The 17087-nt window shown below is 37.0% G+C and overlaps 2 protein-coding genes across 2 annotated transcripts in view; one reads left to right on the plus strand and one right to left on the minus strand.

Moving 5' to 3' along the window:
• Nucleotides 1–6807: 6807 nt before the first annotated feature.
• fat1b (FAT atypical cadherin 1b) overlaps nucleotides 6808–17087 on the minus strand; it is a gene marked incomplete at its 5' end in the record, with an annotated part of 50239 nt that continues 39959 nt past the window's right edge. Inside the window, one exon of the mRNA XM_079893016.1 lies at nucleotides 6808–8147. Coding sequence (XP_079749142.1) covers nucleotides 7750–8147 — 398 coding nt within the window. The 3' untranslated portion in view covers nucleotides 6808–7749. The remainder of the gene's footprint in view (nucleotides 8148–17087) is intronic.
• LOC307171091 (uncharacterized protein) lies at nucleotides 8925–16307 on the plus strand. Its single transcript, XM_079892476.1, has 18 exons — nucleotides 8925–9005; nucleotides 9762–9852; nucleotides 10004–10107; nucleotides 10236–10371; nucleotides 10704–10775; nucleotides 10934–11317; nucleotides 11427–11528; nucleotides 11630–11862; nucleotides 11951–12129; nucleotides 12818–12908; nucleotides 13027–13374; nucleotides 13506–13623; nucleotides 13783–13874; nucleotides 13950–14067; nucleotides 14402–14506; nucleotides 14596–14796; nucleotides 14936–15109; nucleotides 15484–16307. Exons 3-18 carry the CDS (start codon nucleotides 10036–10038, stop codon nucleotides 15690–15692), a joined length of 2634 nt encoding a protein of 877 aa, XP_079748602.1. The 5' UTR covers nucleotides 8925–9005; nucleotides 9762–9852; nucleotides 10004–10035; the 3' UTR covers nucleotides 15693–16307.

Raw genomic sequence — 17087 nt, forward strand, 5'->3', positions numbered from 1 at the left:
GCTGTCTGTGGATCGCTGTAACGCTGCCCCGCTGTGGAAGACAACGAAATCGGCTCGGAATTTGGGTCGGAGATGGTTGAGTTTCTTCTTTCACCTTTCACATCCATGTGCTATTATGCATGTGTCCATTCATAATTTTTGATAATTCATAGTTTATTTACACATTCACGTAGTTTATTTAATCGTTTCAGTGCGTGGCTTATTGGTTAATGACTTGGGCTGAAACTTGTAGGTTCAAACACTGCTAATCATGTATTTGTAATGCCTTTAAGTAAGACTCTTCAGCCCATGTTGCTTCGTGGCTGTTTTTTGTTGAACTGTTAAAGCATTAAAGTCATACAGACAGAAGCCTAAATTTTAGGTCAGTTTAATGTGCACTTGAAAACATACATGTATAAGTTTAAAACTAATACTAATAATTAAACTTTTTACTCCTGTGCATCTTTCTCAGTGTAGATTTATTTTTTCAAAGTCTGGCATTTCCACCGTTATTACTGTAAAAGATACAGTTCATTAAACACATGTGACAGCTTCCTCCTGAGACAAAATTTAGATTTTTTTTAATCGCCCAGCCCTATAATAGCCATGCAGTCAGTCATATCATGCATGTGCATGACTTTCAATGAAAAATTCTGAGAAGTTTCTTTCAATACATATTCCTGGTGTTATTATTCTAAAGAAAAAAATGTGCCATGCATTCTGTTATCTAAATGTAGGAGTTTTCTAACTGCCAGACAGAACTGCAAAAAGCATCTGAGCAGCAATAAATAGGCCTACTACCCTTAACAACTTTTAGACCATGCAGCTGTCCATTTGCACATACAGCCAAATGTATTCGTCATAGCGTAATGTGGTCCAAATGCTCTTTGGACTGTAGCTCAGCACCATGCATTAGCTTTGCATTAGAGGATGCCTGTCAGTGCAGCTTCTTTAAATAACTCACATTCAATAGTTGCAGTTTTATCTCTCTCATACACACTCCATTTCAGACATGTCAAAGCTACACATTTCAAGTTAAACAGGTTATATCATACATTGGAACTATTTTCCCTTGAAGTGTCCTTGAAGTATTTTCCCTTGGTGTCTTGCACTAAAACGAATGATGATTTAAACTTTTTTCACAATCTCTCTGGCCTTTAAATGTACTGCAATATTAATGGGTTTTGGATATCAGGCTCAATATAATTCCCTCATTCTTCAAAAATAGCATTTTTTTTGCAAAACATTCATTACATTATGACAAAACAGTCTGCACTTTAATGTGCCATATTTGACTTATACCATCTTGTAAGTTTTTCCCTCAATATGCCATTTTGAAATTCCAGCATCTATAGTTCAAGTGGTAACAATTGCATTTGATTGAACTTTTGACAGTATAACTTGTATGATGCACAGACAACTTTGGGGTCTGTTTTTGATCCAGGTATTGAAGAGCAGCACACTTGAAAGAAGAAAAAAATCATCTTATCTGAAATGGAACAGATTAATGAGTTGGGAGTCTGGGGGACAATTTAAGGAAGAAGAATCCAATACAATTTTGCATTCGCTCATTCATCAAGACTGAAGATCTTAACATTTATTGACATGTACCCTTACCCTCCTATCAGAACACATTAACACTGGATCTCATTACACTTTACTCATGGTTACTCTAGAGGACACATTACAGAGGAGAATATTCCAGCATTTCCAATTTTTTTCATGACATTGACATTAATATTTACAGTAAACACTAGTGGAGGTAAAGACTATTAAAAAAAATTCCCCAATCTCCCTGGCTTGGTTATATAATACTGAAACAACGTTGCATTTGATCTCTGTAATGTGACACATAAATAGCAAATAGGTCATGCAATGGTGTGAAACTGCCAGCATCAGCTTTCAAACTTAAGTCACACATGTGACGCGGTTAAACACTTAAACAAACACAGGCTTGGGCGTTTTCATTTCTGTTTACACTTGTAATATAATAAAAAAATACCTCAACCTTTAAATCATGTCACGCTATCTACTACACCTTATTGTGAAGCAGATGGGAACAGATAGATAAGAACAGACAGCTTGGCTTAATGGCAAATTTACAAAGATATGATGATCTGATGACTGTCAGATTGAACAATGAAGGACAAAGCCACGTCCTAAGTAATTAACTTAAAGTGCATTGTTCGTCTCACTGGCATTTCATTGATAAAGGTTGACGTGTGGTGGACATGTGACCTCTCTGAGTTACCATTGGTTTCCCAAGTAGAGGTATTCGTTTGTATTGAGTTTAATTACATTCTGAACTTTGTCGGTCCTCAGATACGAGGAATCCTCACTCATTTTAAAGAGAGTGTGAGAAAGGGGATACCGGACCGTGGTCATCAATAAATCATTAAAGTGTACCGCGAGTTAATTCTGAGACAGAGCCTTTGTTGTAAAGAAGTAAGGAGACACTGGAGTTTTGGTTTTATCGTTCACTGTGTATCCAAGTAATATTAGGTTTGAGCTGAAGAAACTTTTTGACTCCATTTCAACTTTTCTGAACAGAATGATCAGAATGTTATCAAAATGTCTGTAACAGTGTGCTTATTAAGGACAAGACCTGAATGTCTTCCATTGGCTTTCAGAGAAGACTGATGTTTGACCATGCAGTGGTTGTGGACAATCCTACATATTATGGTGCTGCTGACAAACTTGAGATTTGTACATTACATGGACAGTTTGTACCTTCAAAGAAGATCCTCTAAATGCCATGTGAGAACATATAAATAGAAAATGACCTTACTAGGATGAATAATGTTGACGTCTGTGTACATAAATTACCTACCTCAGGCATTAAACCAATTTTCAAGAGCAACAGCGAATCTGTAAAGGAACAGACAGCATATTCAGCTTAGTTAAATTTCTGATTCGTTATGACACAGCCATGAGTAAGTCTTGCAGTGTTTCTGAGGCATGCTGCTCCAGGTCTTTGTGCGACTGTGAGTCCTCTGTCTTCAATAAACATTTGAGAAGTGAATTTAAAATGAGAAATGCCATGCTCTGTGCTGAGCCAAAATGGTATTTTGAGGTTTATAAAATAAAGAGAGGCTTGTAGTAAAGCCTGACATATTGTTAGGTCAAGATAAACGGTATAGGGAAGAAAGGAGGAGGATGGAAAGACAAAGCGGGTGTGACAGTCATATCGGTTACCGAACAGATGACTGAAGGAGGAAAGAGGAAGTTCTAGAAGACACAAAGAAGAGATAATGAGAGTGAAGAGAGTCACCTGGAAAGATGGATGAGGTCGGTCTTAAGTGAAAGAGAGAGAACGGAGAAACATCAAGCAAAGGAGATTGTGAAAAAGTTAACAATTATTGACCACAGTTGAACTGCCATTTTCTTAACTGGTTGTCTCTGAAAGGTAAAGATTTAGCTTTTCAATGTCTTTCAAATCAAACATTGTAATTTAATTACAAAAAATAAATATTGCCATGGGCTGGATAGAAAAATCAATGCTTCAATTAATTTGCTTCTAAATGTCACTTGAACTTGAAAATGTTTTTTACTACAGTAAGTGACAGTTTCTCAGATTCGGAAAGTTATATGAGAACCGACTATTTGTGAAATGCACAAACTTTTGCAGACGTCAGTGTCTACCACAGCAATATTGAAGTACACTGTTAAAAAAATGCCATTATCAGCAAAATTTTGGCAATGAATGTAAAATTGATAAGGAATGATTATTTCAAATGACATTTTGTAGGTAGAATGGTGTGTGTATCTTGTTGGGCTATTTTGTGTTTCATTTTATGGACAATTGGTATTTTGCAGCAACACGAAATGGCGTTCTCTATTTTCTCTGGATGATAAATAACATCGAACATGAATGAATAGGAAGAGCACAATAGGTATTCAAGGCTGGAATACAGCTTGTTGTTTATTTATGTATCCATTTATTTATTAAATTCATTATTTCTCCATTTTCCTGGAAATGGCCGGGAGCAACAATAGCTGCCATGAAGAGGTTATTCTTTGTAGATCCCCACCCCCCTCCCCCTCCCCCTCCCCCTCCCCCTCCCCCTCCCTAAAAAAATTCTTTGAAAGCACTTAAGAGATCTCTGTACGGGCACTTACAGCAGCCAGAGTTGAAACAAGGACATTCAACATTTCACCACTTTATCACCTTCTGTAGAGGCCAGGTGTGAGGAGACTGCTCATGACAATTACTCCACTAAACAGGCTATTACCACCTGGTCTGCTCATTAGCATGTTTAATTGAACTTTATGTGTGTGTGCGTGCGTGCGTGCGTTAAAGTGGTTTTCTTGACACATAAATGTTTTTTCAATTAGCAGAATTTTTCCGTCTACTTGGATATTTTTAAAGATAAAATACTGTTAAAAAGGTTCAAGATATAATGAATAGGATATAATTTTTATTGTGTTTGTTTTTTATTATTCCTATTTTTTCAAAAGTTTTGAAATGTTTAATTTAACATAATTTCACAATTTTGGGCTTGTCCTTTGCGCAGACCTTTTATTTTTTTTAAAATTACTCTTCTATAATAAAGGTCTACTTTTCACCTGTCTCCTTTTGAAACAGTTTGAAGAAGTTTTATTTTTTTCAAACTGAAGAATTACCCATTTATCTAAAAGCACTGGGGTAACACTTTATTTTGCAGTGTCCTTGTTACATATTTTACATGTACTTACCATAGTATTAACAGTAAATAAGGCATAATTACATGCAACTAACCCTCAACCAAACTCTAATCCTACCCTAACCCTATAGTAAGTACATGTTGTTAAATAATATTACTCAGTACTGTAACAATGACACCTTAAAATAAAGTGTAACCAGCACTGGTCTATAACTGCTGCTCTAAAATAAATGTATATTTATATTTTTGGAGGACACTGATTGTATGTAAGTGCTACTCAGGGTATACATATTTATAGACAGCCTAACTCAAGCTGAAAACACCCTTCACGCACCTCTTGTTTTAGGAGAGAGTTTCCATCCATCATTGACATTTGAAATTCAATCATCTATTATAGGCAAGCATGTCTCTTCTTCCACGTGCATGGGTTATACGAGTGCACTGAAATTATACAGACACTAAAGTTGACTAGATTTATTTTGCTTATTTTGACTTTTTTGATTAATAAATCAAAATCTCTTATTTGGCAGTTCACTCAAAGGGATGTTGAAAATCCTGACTGGCATATATTTCTAGTTCGTTTGTATAAATGGAAGGTCAAGTTGAGCACATTGCATTGTAGGATACAGTATTGTGTATTGTGTAACAGTACACAGTATGTGGTGTGAATTTTGGCAAAAGTCATCTATGGATTCCATGCATATATTCCATATAAAACCAGCAGGCCTAATAATACTATATAAAATTAGCATGGTATTATGTAATTTTGAACATAAATTCCCATTCATGAAGATCCTTGTAATATTTGTTGTTCATCAAGGACCAGGGTAGATCACACAATGACAGTGTCACATGACTGCATCATACAAGGTCAACCTGTCACACTGTGTTACGCGCATATATCCTGTTCCTCGCCTCAGGCCTCTGTCACTACTTGTCAAAGCATTTACATGATGTTACTCTCATATAGTGATTTGTAAGACATGCACTAGTGTAGACCTGTCTTCCCTCCAGTAGCCTATAGGCTACTATAAGCATGCTGTGGCCATTATATTATGCTTCATACAGTCAATAGAGAATCATTTAACTATCAGCAACATTCTAAAATGAAAATATATTTTTATCGGAATAATCTCAAAATTAAGTGTTCAAATGTATTATCGCTATCAAAATAAACGGTATTAAGGTCTGAAATCTTGTAATACATTTTTTTTTGTTGTTGTTGTTGTTTTGACAGTTATGCATGCAGTCAACCTGGTTGTTTGAATTTATGAGTGTGCTGCCCTCTAGTGTTCAATTGTATATATAATATGGAAAGAATCTCCCTGGTAATCCCGTTTACAATGCAAAGACTTTAAATTAGGCATATAAAGTTGACACACCAATTTTGCACACCAATATATATATTATCTGAAATTGTAACATTGAAACAAGCATTTTCTGTAAAGCTACTTTTGACCTGAATACTGTAGTCAAAAATAGTGTAGACGTGTCATTAATCAGCTAGCTATTATTATATTCTATTCTATTAAGTTTGAATTTTGCAAACATTTGAAATCATTAAAATGTTAACGTGGTCATGCCCTAAGTTGTAGCAAAACGCTCCTAATTTTACAATAAAATATAACCTTGATAGCAGACGGCCTTCTAGTCATTATTGCCATAACAGCCCTATTGAGGACATCTGCTATTAGCTCCGGATCATCAACCTTTGCGAATGCAAATTTCACAGCTTCAGAAAAGTTTAAATCCCCTAATGAGACTGTTTGATTGCAATAGTGGGGCTAAAGCAGCAGGAGAACAGTGAAGGGATCGCATTCTGTCATTCTCAGATGATTTTTTTACCTCACCACATGAACACAGATGCTTTCTACTCCCCAACCTCTTGCTGTTGATTGATGTAAGTTACTTGTTAACAAAGACCTTCAGGTTATTTACAGTCTTAAAACAACCACCAAAACAATATGAATGCATAAATGAGACAGAATAATGTATGTCTTAAAAATATTTTCATTTATGTACATACAGAACATCAACATTTCAAAGAGTCCACAAGGAGAGCATAATATCCATTTTACAGACCATACATTATTGTGTAAAAAAAAAAAAAAGACAAATACAAATAATTTTCTTTTTTATGTTTCTAAAATTTTAAGTTGACATACTTAAATAATGCCTCTTGCTGGGCACTGGTCATTCACAAACCTCAGTAATTAAATACTTCAGGGATTAAAACTTGAAACTTTAAATTTATTGTCAAATTTGCCTCTGATTACCCAAAACTAACTGATATCATAACAAATTTCACAACAGTAAAATTCTCACACTGACCATATCATTTCAATGACAACATTTCTTTTTATGTTAATTCATGTCAGCACGGGGGAAAAATGTTTGTTTAATTAAAGCTGAAGTGTGAAATTTTTAAATACTTCAATATACTGTAAACAATGGCTAAACCAATGGCATGAGTTTGGGGTTGGACTACTCTATATGTCTCTCTAAACCAATGGCAGAAGGTGGCAGTGTGGTTCTGTAATTCTGTTTGGTGAAGCTAGTGGCACAGAAATGAAAGTTATTCACAATAATTTCAAAGTTCACTCTGTTTTTCTTTCCTCATAAAAAAATTATATGTTTAAAATCACATACACATAAAATGAAGGTCAATCATATCGGAGGCCAAATACTCCCTGATTTGGAAATTTTCACTTGCAGAATAAATCATGGCTGACTGTGAATAGCACATTTGACTATGATGGCATCGATAACTAAAAAACAATACTTTACTGTGATGCTTCATCTATATGACTAGGTGAGAGTATAAAGTCCATGACTGTCATGTTGCCACACATTTTTTGAAGAAACAAAGTGCACCTTTAAAGTAAATCTAGGAATGCGTGTAACAGTGACATATCCAACCACACAAGATTTGACTTTAGGAATAAAGACATGATTCTGCATGAGAGACTAAAGGTGGTTTCAAATCAGAGCACATCAACCCACCAGTGTCACACTTTAGGTGTTACCAACCGCAGCTTCACTAAGATCTTCACGGTCACTGACCATAGAATTGAATTTCTAACCACTGGCTGGCAAGACTGAGTAAGTGAGTTTAGAAGTGTGTGGCTCACAAATGACTTTCCGAGAAATCGTTAATCTCAGCAGGTCCTATAGGTTGGCCCTGAGGCATCTCAAAGGTTGTTTCAATGGGCCGTGGGTAGCCATGGCTGTGATGTTGACTGGGCAACATGGAGTTTGACCTTGCTGTTGGGTGGATAACGTGATGGACCTCTGGTCTGGTATGCTGGTCGTACTCTGGAACTGCAGACATGTCAGTATTAAGAGGGAGAGCTGGAATTGGCAGGAAGTTCTCAATGTCACCGCCAGGAGTAAGGTAGTCCATGTCAAGAACATCTGGAGCGGTGTGCATAGAGGAGGACATCTGTACAAATTCATACTGGAGAAAACCTTGGACCCCAGGAGAGTAGATATTCTGCAGCCAATCTGAGGTATCCCAGTAATAGCCTGTTAGAAAATCAGACAGTTTTACACATTTATCTGAGATGGAAAATTTGTTAAGCTCAAAATATATATAATGTAGGTACTGATAAACAGAGTCACTATATTGTACATGTTTTTACACTACAACCATTCAAAAGTTTGGGATTGGTTGAATTTTTTTAATGGCTCACCAAATACAGCTCACCAAAGCTGTATTTATTTGATCAGATAAACAGTAAAACAGTAATATTGTGTATTATTATTATAATCTAAATTCACTGCTTTCTATTTCAATATATTTTAAAATGGAATAGCAAAGGTGAATTTTCAGCAGCCATTACTTCATTCAGTCTTTAGTGTCACATAAACCTTCAGAAATCTGATTTGGTGCTCAAGAAACATTTCTTGTTATCATCAATGTTGAAAACAGTTGTACTCAATATTTCTTTGTGGATTCTATGATGAATAGAAAGTTCAAAGGAGCAGCATTTATTTGAAATAGAAACCTTTAACATTATAAATGTCTTAACTGTCATGTTTGATCGATTGAAGGAATAAAATCATTTAATCCTTGCTGAATAAAAGTATTCATTTTTAAAACAAACAAACAAAAAATCTTTCCAACCCCAAACTTTTGAACAGCAGTGTATATTGTCACATCATGCACACTCTCACAGCTGCAAGCAGCTCCACAACAGACACATTTCAGTAACGCTCACCAACCCGGTATCACGACAAGACGTGAAATAGTCACGTTGGTCCACTTTGGAAAACGTGTAGATGTCACAGTTTAACAGCCTCAGACGTGAATCTTACACGTTTGCGTTAACACGTTCCAGTGGAGAAATACCCGGATGTTGACCTATTCTACACGCGATCGCTGTAAGCTCTGCCATAACGACCTATTTTAGTTTTCATTAAACCTAGAAAAATGGCATTCTGTTGTATTGACGATCACTGAGCAATTTTATATTTAATTATTTAAAATGTGAAAAACATTATTATTTTCAAGGTGAAAAACATTCATTTGCCTTGTTCCACGCCGAAAAAAACGTCTAAATGTCACATTTTTATTCAAAACGTCAATTTTTCTTGCTTCCCCCAGCTCCTCGTTTAGGTGAAAGTAAACAATGTATTATATCGACGTTAAACCATGTTAACCATAACCTTTTAAATACTCAACCTAGTTCCGTTGCTTAGCAACTAAATTACCGGGAAACAATTAACTCCAGTAACTGCAGTGCCATTGGTTAGCACCTTAGTGCTTATACAGATGAGGAGACATTATGTGTTCACTGCATTTGTAATGTTTTGATTCCGTGAAGAATTTTTTTTTTTTGCTGTGTATGGTACAATACATTAATAGTGCATACCCTTTCCAAACGTGAGAACTACACGATAGAAAGAAAAAAAATACCCGAATGTAAGACGTCACGTGACGTCACCGTAATTTGCTAAAGTTTTATTAAAAAAAACCAAAAAAAAAACACACACACACTGAATAACTATTCACAGGATTAATACTTTCAAATGTGAAACTTGCATGATTTTCCAGTTGTGGAAATTCTGGGAAAATACCATAAATACCCGTTAATGCCCGTTAATGATCTGCTTGCAACCACGACTTCTTCCTCACAGTAGGTGGCGGTAATGCGCGAAATCGATGCAAATCACCAAATAAAGCCAGACGAAGACGAAGAATTACTCCTCTTCGGACTTCATCAAGCAGGTAAGGTTAAGACCGACGCGTTGACAACAATATACAACAATGTAATTATATAAGAGCTAATGTCATTTGCAATATTAATAAATGAAACAATTTATTTAATATTTTTATGGTGTTCTTTGGTCACTCAGTAAATGTCTTAATTTTCCAATAGACTTCTAACGTCAGCAATTTAGTACAATTAAGATGGCTGAGCAGGACATTGGTGCAGCAGAGGATGCTATGTTCCATGCAGACCTGCTTTTGGCTCAAATGAAAGTGAGTATATTTAATTATACAGTAGTCTGCTCATTTTGCAAATAAATGGGATTCATACAGTGAGTAAAAATGGGAGAAAACTCACTGCTGTTGTGTTTACATGTAATGTTGATTTTCTCTTGTGCAAGGAAAAGCAAGATGAGAAAAGTACACCCCCTAACCGTGAGAGTAAATTTCAGTGGATTGAGAGAGACTGTGAAGGGCGTCCACTGCGGAAAAGAAAGAGCAGAAGCGGAGAAACGCGTATGCGTTCATCAGCTACAGGTTGGTCTTTGTCTGTATCTTACTGTATATTCTGAATGGGTGTATGTGGAGCCAGGCTAGATTGGTCTATGTCTTTTCTGGTTAAATCACCTGTAAATATAGCCTATAACTTCACTGCTTTTGATTGTTACAATCCCAACAAATTACAGGATGCCTATGCCCCCCTTGCTAGTAATGTCTCCAAACAGACTTTGTCTGAACATTGCATCAACGAGTGATGCAGTAACATTACAGTAGTTATTTTTCTTTCTGCTAGAGTACCATGTCTGATTTACTTACTTGCACCAAACTGCAAAATTATTTAAGGGAGACTTTATCCCAATATCTTTCAGTCCTGGATCCTTGTGAACCAGCTGAGGAGGTACCCATGGTGACAGAACAAAACTTGTCTCAACACTTACTTGGTAGGATGACTCCATATTGGCATTTTTTAATCAAATGAACAGTGTAAAATGATTGTTTGTTACTTCACTATATTGTAGCCAAGTAATTTAATCTTTCCAGAACCACAATGGGTTCTCTGTAGAACCACTAAGGAGCTTTTTTCATGTCCCTCTTTCAGACAGTGAGATGAAGAAACTGCAGGAGATTCTGGCAACAACTGTTGAAGCTTCAGATGGTCCTCCTTCAACATCATCATCATCATGGAGCTTGCGACAGTCTGCAGCCCAAGATAAGTGGCAGAAAGCAAGGCCTTACCACCTGGACTGCTTGTTGTTCTCCAGGGTGGTCAAAGAAAATAAATGCAGTCAGTGCTCATCTCCTGCCATTATTCGTTGCAGAGACTGCATGCCAGAAGAGTGGCTGTGTATGGAGTGTGATGTCATTTGCCACAAAAAACTGGTACTCCATAACAGGGAGTCCTGTATTGATGGATTTTACCGCCCCATTCCGCCAACGGTGTGCTGTGTGAAAGAAAATGGCAGATATACATTAAAAAATCAAGGTACTGCTCTGATTATTGTGTGTGAGAGAGAGAACTTTTGTGTAGTATTTACATTTCTCAATCAGACAATCCTTTAAGCTCTTTTCAAAATTGTGCAATTTCTTTTTAGTTCGGCTGTTGCCTACAGTGAGACCTGACCGACTGTGCTCATGTGACCCAACAAACATCACAGAATCTGCTGGAAAAGCAACAATTTTGGTTTCCATAAATGGTAGGTTGGCTTTATTTTTTGGGTTTGCAGTTAAGGGTCACAAAATATTCATATGTTTTGCAGTTATGTGTCAAGATATTCATACGTTTGACTCTTTCTAGGTCGTTATGACTTGTACTTGCCCAATTTGGCGTGCAGAGTGTGTCTATCACAATGGACCCCTGACAGAAGCGACCTCATAAGAAGTGGGTATTGGCCAGCATCTGTGAATGCTGACACATTGTTTTCAGTGGATGTTTTCTGCACATTTGAGGAGATGAAAACCGTTGCTCCGGGTTTGTCAAGACAAGGCTTTTTGCGGTTGTTAGAGCAGAGGACAGAGCAGTTTGGAAGGGTATGTTCCGTGTGGATAAAGATTTCCTTAATTAGAGACTATTGGCTATTTCATTTTACTTTTCTCTTAACTTTTTGCACATTTACAGAGGGGTAAAATACATGGAGATGCATTTCAGAGGAGCTTTGTGGAATACACTTTCTGCCAGTTTTTATGTGAGAAAATGGCAAATGTGGAGCACTTCACCTGCCCAGCATGTACGCCCAACATGCTTGCGGTTTCAGCAGACGGCAACAGAAAACTCTACAGATTTCAACACTCTAAAGGGTAATGCAAGGCAACACAGAAGCTTCTATTTCTCATTAGATAATTATTCAAGGTTCCATGATAGGTTGTACTTGTTTCTGCTTCCTCCGGGGTTTCCTCTTTTGCTGTCATTGGCCATTACTCTGCACCATTTTATAGACTTGTCATATATCCACCACACTACAACAATTTGACACATTTGATGCCAGGTATCAGTATAAATTTGCTGCCTTTTAAAATCCAGTACGAAGAACCATGTGGTGATAATTTTGTATTTTGCAGCTGTGCACTTGGCTTAAAGGGATAGTTCACCCAAAAAAGAAAATTCGGTCATTTACCCACCCTCAAGTTGTTTCAAACCTGTATGAATTTCTTTCCTCTGCTGAACACAAAAGAAGATATTTTGAAAAATGTCAGTAACCAAACAGTTGATGGACCCCATTGACTTCCATAGTATTTTTTTTTCCTACTATGGAAGTCAATGGGGTCCATCAACTGTTTGGTTACTGACATTTTTCAAAATATCTTCTTTTGTGTTCAGCAGAGGAAAGAAATTCATACAGGTTTGAAACAACTTGAGGGTGAGTAAATGATGACCGAATTTTCTTTTTGGGGCAAACTATCCCTTTAAGTTGTTTCACACCTTCTAAAACCTACTGAACAAATGGTGTCTGACACTGAATATGCCTTTTTTCCTGCTTTCATTAAGGTCAGAGGAACCATACTTTGAGGGCAACTTTATTGCCAAAGATGTGGACGTATCCTCTTTCGTTGAAGAGATCAGGAGTAAAGCGAAAAGTGTTAGTAATGATTCAGAGTTTGTTGTCCTGCTATGTAAATGCAGTATTTTGGGCATCTAATTTATTATTATTATTATTATTATTATTATTATTTATTTTTTAATTTTTTTTCATTCAGACTCCAGGAAAAGGGACTTGTGGGGCTAGTCAGTGGTCTGCTGCCAGGGAGACTGCCAGAAGAGCTACCAAACTTGATGAAGAGGGTCTTGAGGTAGCTGTTTGCAGGCATGGGGTGATATTAAAGGGTCTCAACATGTACAGGGGGGAGATCTTTGCGTATCCCCTATTCCTGCAGAAGGAGCTTCAGGCAGCCACAAACATTGATTTCTTCTGCACTGACATCTCATGCAAATACTGGCCCTATCTTCAGAAGATGTCAGTCTCTATGCCTGAACTGAGCCCTCTTCTTCAAATGAGGCCGTTTCTGTCAGTCATGCACGCCAAGGCCCATTCAACTAAGTGTGAGGTATTGTCTTTATTATGCCATTTAATATTGCTATTTAATTTAATTATTGATAATGGGAATGCACAATTTATATCTTTGCAAAACTGAGATTGGTGCATCCCTAACCAATAACTTTTTCACACATTTGTTAGATTGTCTGGAGTGGTAGGAATCAGGAGGGTGCTGGCGCAACTGCAGGGGAAGAGGTGGAAATGGTGAACAGTTTCCTCTCTCGTTGTGCTCTCACAACGAAGTACATGACCAAATCTGGTATGTGATCCTTCTTTATTACATTAATAAAATGTTTTGTTCTTTCAGTTATTCTTTCAGTAGTCTTTCATTCTTTATATAAAAATACAGAAGAGAAACCTTTATTTTAATTAAATTTTAATAGGCCACCCAGTAACATTTGAATATGTTTTCAAAAAGCTCGCAATGACATGCTGACTGTACATGCAATTGGGTGGAATAGACGCAAGCATGATGGCCTTCATTTTGCATTGTCCAACAGATATGTCAAGGTATTGACCATATTACACAGAATTAATTTGGTCCAAGATGGCAAAGGTAATTGTTTGTTTGCATTTTTATTGAAGACTGTCCGAAAGGCTGAGGCTGAGTCCCAGAGGCTGGAGAACTTGAGCCGTGAACTTGGGTGTCCTGAGAACATGGTGCAGCAGTGGGTAAATGACGTCAGACAGTGGGCCACTGATGGTACAGTATTGACATTATAAATAATAGAATATTTAGAGTTACAGCATAGTGTGCTTGCCAGTGTTGAGGACTTGTTACTGTAATCACATTACTTTCTTCTGTAACACATTATGGTCCTAAATGAATATCATGTTTAAGGTGTTTTAGCCACTGTTGCAAACTGCACATACATGATGCACTGTCAGTTAAATTTGTGGTTTCTATTCCTGTACCTTACTCGGGTAGAAACGGCTCTGACCCAAATGCCTTAACTAACAATTCAGTAATACAGCTATCGGAAATGTAAACTACTTTCCAGAGTGGTTATTTATTCATGCTTTTGTCTCCTCCCAAGATTCTATAGATGCCAGACAGGATGACCAACATATCCTTCAGCGGACGATAGAGCACATATGTCTGAGTGTCTATCAAAAAAAAGCAAGCCTTTATAATCAGACAGGTATGTTGTTGACTTATCTATTGTATTTACATGACTTGTGAATCTCTTGTCTACATTTTATGTTTCTGTCATGTGTTTGGAAATTATAGACAGCAACAAGATTCGACAAATGCGGCGACGGAAATTGGGGGATGAGAAAAGAAAACTCTTTGAAGCAATCAAACGATACAATGAGCAGGTGCCAGAGGAGGAGGGCATAAATGAGCAGATGGTGGAGAGCCGACTCTCTATGGTGGGCCATGCCAGTGGGGAGGACAGTCTAATATGGCCATGGGAGGTTCACAGCACTGGTATGGAACAACTTTTGTAAGGGAGAGGGATTACATTGAGCAAACAGATGTTGACGCAGCTTAATGGGCATGTATTCTATACAACTATATTGCAGCTTACAGGTCAATCCTGTTAACTGTCTCTTTTGTTTGACTTTAGAATCCACAAACATCCTCACTAAGAAGAAGATCTTCGATGCATACATGTCAAAGATGCGGCTGCAAGAAGAGAAGATCCTAATTCTTAGGGAGATGAGACAGCACTGCACCTACCTCAGAGGGCTGGCTGATGGCATTAGGAAGCTGATTGCAGAAATGTCTGGAGGAAACCGTGGTAAGAACATGGGGATTTTTTTTATCATTTATTTATTACGTAGTATTATCTATTTATTCATTTATCTACTTGAACTTTGGTCGCTGCTTAGTCTATGTATTGTGGCCTGTGTATTTGTTGTTTTAATGTCCAAATGCAATATGATGTCATTGACAATGTTTCTGAATGCTTGACTAAGTGTTGTCTTGTTAATATGACTGGTAGGCTAAAACTGAATTGCCCTACGGGGATAAATAATGTTGTTTGAATTGAATTGAATGTTATAATGCTGTTCAGAGATGGAAATGTATGGCTGCTATCTTAACTGGGTCAAGTTTAGGGTCTAAAAGGGTAAGAATTAAAGTGTGCCTTTTTCGTTTTATACTTCCTTCTAGGCAGTTTAACTGACGAGGGGCATTGTGGGCTACAGTGTCTTCTACAGGAAAGGCTTGCTAATGTGGAGGAGAAGATTCAAGTCGTTTCCTCAAGATACAGCTCGGCTTTAGGACCTCTATTCCCTGAAGACTGGTCCGAGGAGATACCGGATGAGAGTAAAGAACTTGAATACGAGAGCTCAGAGGACAGTGATTTGGAAGATGTCTAATTTGTGAATTGACGTGTTTTTGCATTTGCTTGCCTGGGTTTTTTTTTTTTTTTTTTTTTTTGAGGGGGTGGTTTTGGACATCCCCTTTTTCAGTAGATAGCCTCCCTCATTTAATTTAAATAAATACCATTGCCTTTATTGTGTTGAGTAAACTAGCAAAATTATTTGTGTCAGATGAAGTGTCCCCACCCACCAGCCCTGTAACCAGTCAAACTGATGTATTTGTTACTGACTGTATAAATAAAAGCTGATGTATAGTGATCTTTCTGCTGTTATGCTTTATCTGCTCTGTATGCTAGGCTTAATTGTTCCTGCACCACATTCTCACACAGTCATAGTCTGACAGTGAGTTGTTGAATGACTACCACCAAGACTACTTTATGGATATAGCAACTACATTAGTCTAATATATAATGAATGACTACCACCAAGACTACTTTATGGATATTAAAATTTGACTTCTACCCACTCCGTTTCGAGCAATAGATGGAATTATGTTGTTAAAGTATGATGAATTTAACTTGTTGTATAGATGAATCAAAATGCTTCTTTATTGCCTTTGTTAGGTGTCATTATATATTGCTCGAAATAAATAAATAAATTCAAATTCAATTCAATGCTTTTTTTGTTGAAGCCATCCAACTGCAGACGTGTTAGGTGAAAGTATTTGTAGTATTTTGTGCCTCTTATTAATGCAACATATAAGTCACACGTGCTACAAAAATAAAATAAACAATCTGTGTGCAATTAATTATCTGCCACAGACCCACCCAGTTTTGCATTAACTTTGCATTGTTCCTTCACAATTACTATTCAGACTGTTAGATTTTGGTTAAATTGACTGTTTAATGATTCATCTGTATGAAAAGCTGTATTATAGGGTTAGGGTTAGAGACAGCATAGTGGGGGGAGGGGCATACAAGTTACATTAGGAAATGTTGGCATAGGACATTTATTGATACAGGGGTTAGTGACAAATTTGATTTGTGAAATTTGAGACCCCTAGCTGGTTCTGTGTACACAGAATGTAGAGCCACGAATCTGAAAAATCTGATTTGGGGTGTTAAAGGGTCTATGAATGAGTGAGGTGGGATTTCAACTTGCTCCCTTGTTTTGTATCATATGCAATTGTTTAATGCAACATCTCATTGTTCTGTTAGAAGTTCGAAATGGTAAACCTAGGTTTAATACCCATAAAATGCATATGGTTCAAACAGGCCTTTGGTCACACCAGATAATATGGACTGCCTTTGCCATTTTTTAAATATGCCATTTAAGATAACAAGGAACTTTTAAATTCAACAAATAAGTGTGTCTTTATGCTCTATATCACATATGTTTCCATTGCTGATATGAGGCCTGTCTGACCCATGCAGTTCATAGGCTCGATATTAA

Source organism: Squalius cephalus, assembly GCF_949319135.1.
Source record: "Squalius cephalus genome assembly, chromosome: 14".
NCBI lineage: Eukaryota > Metazoa > Chordata > Actinopteri > Cypriniformes > Leuciscidae > Squalius > Squalius cephalus.